At 41.9% G+C, this 11,632-nt stretch overlaps 1 protein-coding gene across 8 annotated transcripts in view; it reads right to left on the bottom strand.

Moving 5' to 3' along the window:
* Positions 1 to 7,692: 7,692 nt before the first annotated feature.
* Positions 7,693 to 11,632, bottom strand: part of LOC130273931 (CD226 antigen-like) — a 122,642-nt gene continuing 118,702 nt past the window's right edge. For all 8 annotated transcript variants that reach the window (XM_056521467.1, XM_056521471.1, XM_056521463.1 and 5 more), the window contains one exon: positions 7,693 to 10,048. In XM_056521467.1, coding sequence (XP_056377442.1) covers positions 9,968 to 10,048 — 81 coding nt within the window. In that variant the 3' untranslated portion in view covers positions 7,693 to 9,967. The remainder of the gene's footprint in view (positions 10,049 to 11,632) is intronic.

Raw genomic sequence — 11,632 nt, 5'->3', positions numbered from 1 at the left:
CATGTGTAATCAGAGAGCACTTAGACAGAAAAGAACAACCTTAACTTCAGAAGCTCATAAGTACTGAAAGGATTAAGATTTTTTAATGGAAGTAATTTACAAATCTGTTTAACTTTCTGGAGCCAGTTGATTAAAAAAAAAAAAAGTTTTTTTTCTAGATAACCCCTTTAAGTAATAAATTGGGATTTTGTGTACGTGAACTTCTGACACAAAATGGTAGGATATAACAAGTTAAGATTAATTTAATTACATTTTTATTTTAAATGCATTGTAAATGGAAACATGGTTTTAAAGGAAAACTGTCCCCCTGATCACCCACACTAAATCCAATGCTCAGAGTTATAGTGTGAGTTACCAGGAGTGCAACAAGGTGTCACTTACCAAATTCCATCCAGTAGCTCCTGTGATATTGCCTGACGAAAGTCCCGTGCTCAAATTGGTTATCTGCGCAGGAGGCGGGGCCCCGATGGCTGCCCGCCCCCTGCTTCTTTCTGCATCCTGAAACAATCTGCCTCTATTAGTATATTCAAATTCTAAATACGCTTGCACTCTGAGACAGGAGCACAAGTGCAGTTAGTTTACAAACAGCTCTCACATCTTAGTGACGCGAGACCTCTTCTTGCCAGAGCGCTCTGCTCCTGTGCCAGAATGCATGTGCTCCGACCTCAGAGGGCAGCTCTTACGTGACATGTAATTCACGTCACTAGTATGTAAACTAACTGCGCTTGCGCTCCTGCCTCAGAGCGCAGTGCAGAATTTGAATATACTAATAGAGGTAGAGTGTTTCATGAGGCAGAAAGAAGCAGGGGGCGGACAGCCATTGAGGCCCTGCCTCCTGCGCACAGGTAACCGAATTGAGCACGGGACTTTTGTCGGGCAATATCACTGGATGGAATTTGGTAAGTGACACCTCGTTGCACTCCTGGTCACCCACAGTATAACCCTGTGTATTGGGTTTAGTGCGGGTGATCAGGGTGACAGTTTTCCTTTAACTCATCTAAAATATCACTAGCACTAGAGTAAAGAAAATATACTGTGTCTGGAACACAGTATATAAGAATATGGGCTGACAATTATCAAAGGATGTCCTAGTGCAGATGTTTTTCTCCACCCTTTTTTTGATGGTGGTTTTGACTTGCATCCAACAAATTTATCAAAAAGTCACAAGGACAATGATAAATTTGATGCGTTACCAGTACTTTGTATATTTTATTTGTTTAAAGGTTTTTCTCACACCTTCTTTTGGATGGTGTAGATTTGTGCCCCGATGTTCCTCTTTGCGCTATAATTTGCGACTCTTTACGAAAGTCTCTATAAATACGTGACCACTGCATAGTGAAAAGGATAAATGGGGAGATTTATCAAAATCTATCCAGAGGAAAAGCACCTGATTTGCACATAGCAACCAATCAGATTGCTTCTTTTATTTTTCAGAGGCTTTTTCAAAAATGAAAGAAGCGATCTGAAGCAACTCAGACACTTTTTCTCTGGACAGGTTTTGATAAATCTTCCCCAAATGGTGTACTGCAAGACAACATTGTGAAGAATTTCTATTTGAAAAGTTGTAGGGAAAAAAAATAACCACTGCACCTAAACTGTGCCGAATATAGACAACAAAACAGCTCAAAATGCAATGATAAATCTCCCACATGTATCATTATACAGTGGGACAAAAACAAGTATTTTGTCAGCCACCAATTGTGCAAGTTCTCTTGGCTCTCACAGACCTTTAACCTCTTCTTTAAGAGTATCCTCTCTCCTCACCTGTATTAATGGCACCTGTTTGAACTTGTTATCAGTATAAAAGACACCCGTCCACAACCTCAAACAGTCACACTCCAAACTCCACTATGGCTAAGACCAAAGAGATGTCAAAGGACACCAGAAACAAAATTGTAGGCCTGGGAAGACTATTTCTTCACACCAAGCAGCTTGTCTGTTGCAGATTCAAACTGTGGGAGCAATTATTAGAAAATGTAAAACATACAAAACCACTGATATACTCCCTCGATCTGGGGCTCCATGCAATATCTCAGCCTGTGGTGTCAAAATGATCACAGGAACGGTGAGCAAAAATCCCAGAACGGAGACCTAGCGAATGACCTGCAGAGAGCTGGGACCAATGTAACAAAGGCTACCATCAGTAAAACACTACACCGCCAGGGGCTCAAATCATGCAGTGCCAGATGTGTTCCCCTGCTTAAGCCAATACATGTCCGGGCCCATCTGAAGTTTGCTAGAGAGCACTTGGATGATCCAGAAGAGTATTGGGAGAATGTCATATGGTCAGATGAAACCAAAATAGAACTTTTTGGTCTAAACTCAACTCGTCGTGTTTGGAGGAGTAAGAATGCTGAGTTGCCTCCAAAGAACACCATACCTACTGTGAAGCATGGGAGTGGAAACGTCATGTTTGGGGCTGTTTTTCGGCTAAGGGACCAGGACGAATGATCCATGTAAAGTAAAGAATGAATGGGGCCATGTATCCTGAAATTTTCAATGAAAATCTCCTTCCATCAGCAAAGGCATTGAAGATGAAACATGGCTGGGTCTTTCAGCATGACAATGATCCCAGGCAATAATTGAGTGGCTTCGTAAGAAGCATTTCAAGGTCCTGGAGTGGCCTAGCCAGTCTCATGATCTCAACCCCATAGAAAACCTTTGGCAGGAGTTGAAAGTCCGTGTTGCCTAGCGACAGCCCATAAACATCACAGCTCTAGGGGATATATCCATGGAGGAATGGACCAAAATACCAGTAATAGTGTGTGAAAACCTTGTGAAGGCTTACAGGAAATGTTTAACCTCTGTCATTGCCAACAAAGGGTATATAACAAAGTATTGAGATGAACTTTTGTTATTGACCAAATACTTAGTTTCCACCATAATTTGCAAATAAATTCTTTAAAAATCAGACAATTAGATTTTATGGATTTTTTTCTCATTATGTCTCTCATAGTTGAGGTTTACCTATGATGAAAATTACAGGCCTCTCTCATCTTATTAAGTGAGAGAACTTGCACAATTGGTGGCTGACTAAATCCTTTTTTTCCCCTGTTGTAATTAGCGTCCATTACACTTTACCAAATAGAATCTGAATAAGGATATATTCACACTGGGTAATTTGAGCGGAATTTCCTCGCACAGAATTGCGCGTCGTAAATTTGTGCTGCGAACATTACCTTTTGTGTCAATGGGTCTTCCGCAGACCCATTAACACTGCAAAATTTTAACCGCGGAAAATTCCCCTGCTGAAATTGATCAGCACAAACACTGAACCTGTTCATTCTTTGCATGGACCGTCAATGGTGATGGCGCAGGGCCGCATGGTCCTACCGCTGAACTATTTTAGCGGTGGCTGCCAGATGGAATCTCCACTTCCTGAATTCTGCGAGCCGAGATTTCGTTCACAATACTCAATGTGAACATACCCTAACTGTTTTACTACATAACCAGGGGAAAAATGGCTCTCATTATTAAAGATTCAGAATAAATATGAAACATTCCACTTAAAAAAAGGAAGGCATATGCAAATAAAATACAAAAACAGGAAATAAAAAACAAAAACAAATACTGCATAACGTCATGTAAAACGCCAACTTTATTAACCAATGCAGATGTATGCACAGGCATGCAAAATACGAATGCAAAGTAATTTCTTATTGTTTTGATTTTTGCAAAAATCAAGAAGACATCTGGAACAAAGGGATTAGCTGATTTTAACACAGCAGGAGCAATCAGTACTTGCCAAATAATGCAATGAGAGAGTTTTATATTTCCCACATTCTGTCTCATTTCAATACCAGATGCCACCACAGAACTCATTAAAACTAAGCAGTAATCTAAGAACCATCTTCTTCATCATAGAAGAAAGAGACCTATGAGCTATAATTCGTAATCTTTTATAGTCAGAAATGTTCATGAGCTGAATGTCATTAATGAGTCTCAGAACTGCAGACAGATTAAATATGTGATGATTCTGGGTCTCAGACTCGTGTCTATTATCATTGCCTTACATAGTCATTGTGTTTTGGGAGTTTAAAAGTCATGTACGGATATTAAAGAGTAAAGTTAGATAATGTAAATGTGTACAAAAGTTACATACACAGATCAATGAAAGGAGCAAAAGCTGAGCACAATATACACACCAGGGATCTCATGCATAAACCGGTTTTACCAAATGTTTCAGCTTTTATTTCTCTAGAGCAAATTTAAAAATCAATAATGTCCGAACAACCATGTAAAGCTACTTAATACAAGTGTGGAACTTATCATATTAAATGCTTAGACTTTAGGAATTTCCAAACAATAGTTCGCTCCTCAAAGGAAAACTCACAGCAGGGTCATCTATACTGAACTACTGTAAATATATTTAGTGTGGGTGACCCTGTTTCTAATGCTTCTTACCAGGTGAAAATCTGTGCAGCCATTCAGTAGATATCCATCTTGTTGCTAGTATGGTACAGCGATCCATCAACTTACAATGGCCTCAACATACAATAGTTTCCACATACAATGGTCTTTTCTGGACCATTGTAACTTGAAAACAGACTCAACATACAATGCTACGGACAGTCCAGATCTGCGAAATGTGTCAATGGCTGAAAGATCTGACCAATAAGAATGGGCATTCACTGGTAAAACACCTGTATTACTGAAGTGTATAAACTGAATTCCTGTCTGGTAGCGCCTCCCTACAGTACAGGGTCATACTACATGTTCTGTACTTCTCTTAACCTATACCACAGTTAGCTGCTCCTTTAGACAACAGGTGAGGGCGACTCAGTGTTACGTTTTTAGGACATTGCGTGTACTGAACAGGACCCTGAAGAAGCTTCTGTCCTTTACATAGACAGTGATTTACTGTATCCAGCAGCTCTATTTTACTTTTATATGTAAGGATTTGCTTTATCTATATTAGTTATCAACTTATTTTTCACTTTTTGCTATTTTTGGATGACATATTGGTGGCTTCAAAACCAATTACCAGGTTTCCATAGAGTTATGGTCTCAACATACAATGGTCATCCTGGAACCAATTAATATTGTAACTTGAGGGAACACTGTATTTTTTTTAATGTACAAAAGAGGCGGTGGCTGTATAGGTTGTCAGGATTCGGCAGGCTGGAGGTGGATCCTCTGTGTCAGAGAGGGATTGGCGTGGACCGTGTCGGTGGACCGGTTCTAAGTTGCTACTGGTATTCGCCAGACCCGCCGCAAAGCGGGATGGACTTGCAGCGGCGGTAGCAACCAGGTCGCATCCACCGGCAACGGCTCAACCTCTCTGACTGCTGAGATAGGCGCAGTACAAGGGATTAGACAAGAGCAGGGTCGGACATAGCAGAAGGTCAGGGCAGGCAGCAAGGATCGTAGTCAGGAGCAACGGCAAGAGGTCTGGAACACAGGCTAGGAACACACAAGGAACGCTTTCACTGGCACAATGGCAACAAGATCCGGCAAGGAAGTGCAGGGGAAGTGAGGTATTATAGGGAAGTGCACAGGTGAAGACACTAATTAAAACCCATGCGCCAATCAGTGGTGCACCGGCCCTTTAAATCGCAAAGACCCGGCGCACACGCGCCCTAGGGAGCGGGGCCGCGCGCGCCGGGACAGCACAGACGGGGAACGAGTCTGGTAAGCGGGTCGGGATGCGCACCGCGAGCGGACGCATCCCGCATCGCGAATCGCATCCCGGCTGGGGACATTATCGCAGCGCACCCGGTCAGCGGGTCTGACCGGGGCGCTGCGAACAGGAGAACGCCGTGAGCGCTCCGGGGAGGAGCGGGGACCCGGAGCGCTCAGTGTAACATAGGTTATGATTGACAATAACTCTGCCCCTTCTGCTGATAACTCTGCGCCCTTTACAGACATGCTGAAGAAGACAGGATGAAAATTTATAGAGAGAGCAGAGTTAGTCAGAATGAGGTGGAATTATCACAGAAGTGGGCGGGGCAAAGTATTGAACATATAGCCGAAGCCGCCTCCATTACCCCAAATTACCATATTTGCAACATGAATATCTACTGAACGGTTGAACCCCTTTTGACCTAGTAAGAAGTTTTATAAAAAGAGTCACCAGTACCATCTACCTTTATATTCAGTTTAGTTCTTGGGACCCTGCTGTCTGTTTTTCTCTAACTTAGCCAAGCCAAAACATACAAATCAACCCTTAAACCTATTGCATTATATGTGTCCTCTCTCTATACCACTGAGTTGTCTAGTGGTGCTTCTCATGAGAAATTTAGGTGAATAGTCTGGATCTTGCAAAAAACTTTGCAAGATCCAGACTATTCAGGATTCAGGAACTTCTTTAAAGAAGCAGGTTATAGGAAGTAGGTCTCCAACCATGAGTAGCATTCATTGCACAAATCATTATTGGGGGACATTTATCAAAGCATTTAGTAGTTTTTTTTTTTTGCCTAAAATTGTCACAAAAAAGTCGTAAGTGCGGCTGCTCTATTTTTTGTGTGACTTTTTGATTGTTCAGTGCCCTAAGCAAAAAAAAGGAAACTTGCTTACCAAAGCAAAAAGGGATTTTTGACTTGGAGTGGTCAGAGATTTATCAAGTGCGAAAGTCGCAAAAAAGTCACATTGCATGAAAAAACCTACTAAATTTACTCCAGCTCAGACATGGAGCAGAAAAAGCCTCTACCAAAGCAAAAAAAAAATTTGCTTACGTGAAAGAAATGTATCAACAGGCGGAAACCAGTTGATAAATAAATTGCACATAAGCAAAAAAAATTTGTAAGAAAAAAAATTGCTAAAAAAAGGAATACATAAGCAAACATTGATAAATGTCCCCCATAGAATTTACAACAGAAAAGTAATAGATTAAGCTGCAATGGAACAGAAATTGTGACCACCATATAGCACCTAAAGGCACATGTATGTTAAATATAATTTAACGTGCTATCTTCTCCAAAGAGTTTTAAGAATTCCCTTAAAAGGGGTACTCCGCTGCTCTGTGTCGGAAGCTCCGCTCGCAGCGTCCGGAAGTTTATTGTTCCGAACGCTGTGTGCGGGCTTCCGTGTTCAGGGCCGCCCCTCGTGACGTAACGCCTGCCCCCTCAGCGAAAGTCTATGGGAAGGGGGCGCGATGGCCGTCACGCCCACTTCCCATAGACTTTCGCTGAGGGGGCGGGCGTGGCGTCACGAGGGGCGGCCTTGAACACGGAAGCCCGCACACAGCGTTCGGAATAATAAACTTCCGGACGCTGCGAGCAGAGCTTCCGACACAGGGCAGCGGAGTACCCCTTTAAATGAAAACCAGTACAATGCCCATCAGTGCCCAAAAAGGAGGTTGGTCAGCTTTCTCCAGGCCATCAGTGATATATTAGCCTGCCTTGGTATAGAATGTATATTGTCATAAATAAAGGGTTGTCATGCATATAAAGTAAAATCAACCAATCAGAAAAGTTAAACAATGCCCGGCACATACAATGATATTAAAAACCAAAAAAGAGAAAACAAAGTACTTAGGATGGATGTGTAGTAATTATTATTATGAAATTTAAAAAAGGACATACATGAAATATAAAAAAGTATCAAAGTGACCCAGCTTCCAAGGTGGCTTATAAATTAACAAAAACTTTTGACTGCAGACATAAAGTAGATATATAGGGGAACATTTATCGGTCTTTTAGAGCTTTTTTTTCTTGCTTATATTTGGTGCATGAAATGTCACATGTGCGCCAAAGCACTTTTTTTTTTTTTGTGACTTTGCACAGTAAGAAATTCAATTTAAAGTCAATTTCTGTTTTCACTTTGAAGTAGTAATGGATTTCTCAAGTACAAATGTTGCACAAAAAGTCGCAAAGCCCTCCAAAACACTGCAAATCTACACCAGTCCAGACCTGACTTGCATAACTGGCTTTAGAGAGCACTTTCAAAAAGTTGAGGAGGAATCATGCAAAATGGTGTTCTGAAGTGATTTATTGTTGTTTGTCCAAATTTATCAAACCCCACCATAGTATCATATATATGTTGCACATAAGGAAATCCAAAGGAAAAATAAATGACTTTCTAAAGATAACAATGATAAATCTCCTCCATATAGAGCATATTCCAAAAGAAAATACATCCAAAGAGAAAAAAAGTTAAACAGAAACAGTCAAGTCCCCAGGGACACTCGTTGATCCCAGGACCTTGCATGTGAGGAGGGCAGTTCCTAATCTGTTTTCCTCAGCTCTGTTGGATGCAGCAAAGAGCTTAAAAAAAAAATGGGGTATGACATGACCAGTTACAGTAGAGAGGATGCAGCATCTCACAGTCAAACTTGCCATGCCCTCCCGTCCAGACTGGCCTGATTAACAGCCTTGGTGAAGGGAGAAGCCCAGGGACCTGCCAGGTTTATCTTTAATATTTGCCCCAGTACATACAGTACGTGGAAGCAAAGTGGGAATCAGATGGTCACAAATACATTCATACCAAAACATGATGTCAAGCCTAAGTGTTCATTTCACATGTTTGGGGGTTGTTGGTCAACCAAAAAATAAGCCAAAGCTACTGTACATTACTAAACATTGATATGCAAATGATTAAAAAAAAGGAAACAAAATATACAAAACATCTCAGTACTGAGAATGAGCACCTCATTCAGAAGTGCATGCATTACAACACCATAGCATGCTATCAATGAGGTTAGAAATGGTTGTCTGTGAAATGTTCTGCAATGCTGCACTTGGGAATGCAAATCATTAAGGTTCACCTCTGCCAGCTCCATGATTTCCGACCAATGGCGTCCCAGATGTGCTAGATACAAGCAAAAATCAGAGGAGCACTCCCTTGTGTGGAATCCTGGTATCAGGAGGGGGCTTTAACAATATGTGGAAAACACACTCACGTGACTGTGTTGTGCGAGTATAGGCACAACACATTAAAAGCGACCAAAGTAGATAGAATTTGTTTCTGCGGCTTCCCACACTGACTAGCTTTCGTGTTGTTCTTTGAGGAAGTTGCAGGAAAATATCCAGCTTCCATTTCATTTAACTTCCTCGAGATGTGCTAGATGGGAGACAAGTCTGCAGGTGGTGATGATTCGCATATCCAAGAGCATTGAGCATGGTAGAACATTCCTCGTACAACCATTAATTCCCTCACTGATAACATTCCAGGGTGTGTATGTGCTGGAATTTTTGTGCTACGATCATAATCTACTGAAAAAATTGAGATGTTTTTAGTATCTTGTTTTTATTTTTTCAGCATTTGCATATAGCTAAAGCATAACCCTAGAGACAAGGTCCCAAGCGCTCTGCACAGTTCAGCGTGGAGAGACAAAGCTGACACTGGCCAGTTGGGTTGGCAAGGTACTGTATAATGCCCAAGAAGTTCCATGGAAGAGTCTACTAATGCACCAAACTCACTGGGTGTTGTACAGTTGCCATAGAAACCTGACCGCCATTTCTCCATGCCAAACTGTGATGAGAGTGTGGGACTGCATCTCTGGAGGTGTCCTTAAACATATCTCTGATCCTGTGTTTTACCTAATTCCACAACATTTCCTTCTTGGTGTTGAAATATAAATATTAAGGAGTGCATGATCAGGAACCATTTGGAGACCACAAAACCTTTTGAACATATGTATGGTTTACTAACTAGATGCCCACCCACCCCTAGGTTACATTGTTTATGCAAAACATAAGCATACTGTACTGAAGCAGCCAAATACCACTGAGCCCACTGATTGGCTTCAGTGGTGACATGGGTAAAAAAGCATATAGTAAACCTAGCCAAAAGATAGAACCAAGGCCGCAGCACTGGGCGCAGTGAGGGCTAAAACAGGTATTGGAGTATACAGAGTATAGGTTCATTTTTTATCACAATCCCAAACTCTAAAAATGTTTTTCCAATATTTTAAACATTCCTTCTAATCATAGATACAATAATAAGTCATCTTCCTATAAAGTAGGAATTTTGTTTATAGCTGTCTTGTTGCCTCCCATTACATGATCCTAATTTATAGGCTCCACTTCTAAGTCCATGATCTTGAGAATGATGTATTGGATACAAAATTGGCATACACGTGCTCTCCATCACCAGTGTCTAGTTGAAGCTGAAGAAAAAAAAAAAAGTGTTAGGGAAAAAAAAGCACATGAAAAACATTTGCTCAGATCAAGCAGAAAAGTGTGGACTCTCTGACATTCTATTTAGTAGCCTAAACTCATTCTTAACCCCTTGAGGACACTTTTCATTTTTGTGTTATGTTTTTTTTCCTTCTCTTTTTTTAGGAGACATTACTCTTTTGTTTTTGTTCTTGTACTTTGAAATGACACCTTTCATTTGACCATAAAAATTTAGGACGAGTCCAAATTTTTTTTATTTGTGTGTATGTGGGGGGGGGGAATTAAAAAGAAAACCGCAATTTAGCAAATTTTGGGGGGGTTTAGTTTTCACTTTATGGTAGAACTGACGTGTTTGCTTTATTCTGTGGGTCAATACGATTAAATGAATACATGCTTTTCTATTGTGCTACTTAATAAAAGAAGAAGAAAAAAAGGAAGAAAGGAAAATAAGTAAATAACTATTGTGACCCCTATAAATTGCTTATTTTTCTGTATATGGGGCTGCATGAGGGCTAATTTTTTGTGCTGTGATCTGTGTTTTTATATATGTATATACGTATGTTTGGGGGGGAGTTTCCCCATTTTTTTGTAAACGGGGAAAGGGGGCGATTTACATTTTATTGGGGAAGGACATAGGACATTCTCTAACGTCCTCACTACCTGGGCTTTAATGCCCAAGGACGTTAGAGAACGTCCTGTTGTATTTCCGGTCTCTGACGCTCGCCGGGCAGAGATCGGAACTGGATGCCTGCTGAAATCCTTCAGCAGGCATCCAGGGCAAACGCCGAGGGGGGCCATGTAGGCCCCCCATGTCGGCGATCGCCGCAAATCGCAAGGGAAATCGCCCTTGCGATCTGCGGCGATACCGGGCTGATCGGGTCTCTGGGACCCGACCGCCCGGTAATTTCGCATGATCCCGGCTGTCACAGACAGCCAGGACCATGCTGAAGACTAGGAGCAAGGTGGCAAGCCTGCCACCTCCTCCGATCCCCTGCGATCCGTCGGTTAACTAACCAACCAATCGCAAGGGGGGGGGCGGTTACTTCCTCCCGTCCTGCCCGGCCCCTTGAAGTCCGCAGGGCAGGGGGCTTGCAGTGAGTATCAGGCTGCAAGTTTGCGATGCAGCAAATTTTGCGCGGCAGCTCAAACTCGCAGCGGGAACTCGCTGTAATCCCCCAGCCCGTGTGACTGTACCCTAAAAACACTACACTACACTACCACAAAATAAAATAAAAAGTAAAAAACACTACATATACACATACCCCTACACAGCCCCCCTCCCAATAAAAATGAAAAACGTCCGGTACGCCACTGTTTCCAAAATGGAGCCTCCAGCTGTTGCAAAACAACAACTCCCAGTATTGCTGGAGGCACCCTGTTTGGGAATCACTGGCGTAGAATACCCCTATGTCCACCCCTATGCAAATCCCTAATTCAGGCCTCAAATACGCATGGCGCTCTTACTTTGGAGCCCTGTCGTATTTCAAGGCAGCATAATAGGGTCACATATGGGGTATCGCCGTACTCTGGAGAAATTGTGTTACAAATTTTGGGGGGCTTTTTCTCCTTTAACC

Source organism: Hyla sarda, chromosome 5 (genome assembly GCF_029499605.1).
Source record: "Hyla sarda isolate aHylSar1 chromosome 5, aHylSar1.hap1, whole genome shotgun sequence".
Lineage (NCBI taxonomy): Eukaryota > Metazoa > Chordata > Amphibia > Anura > Hylidae > Hyla > Hyla sarda.
This window is presented reverse-complemented; position numbering and strand designations above follow the sequence as displayed.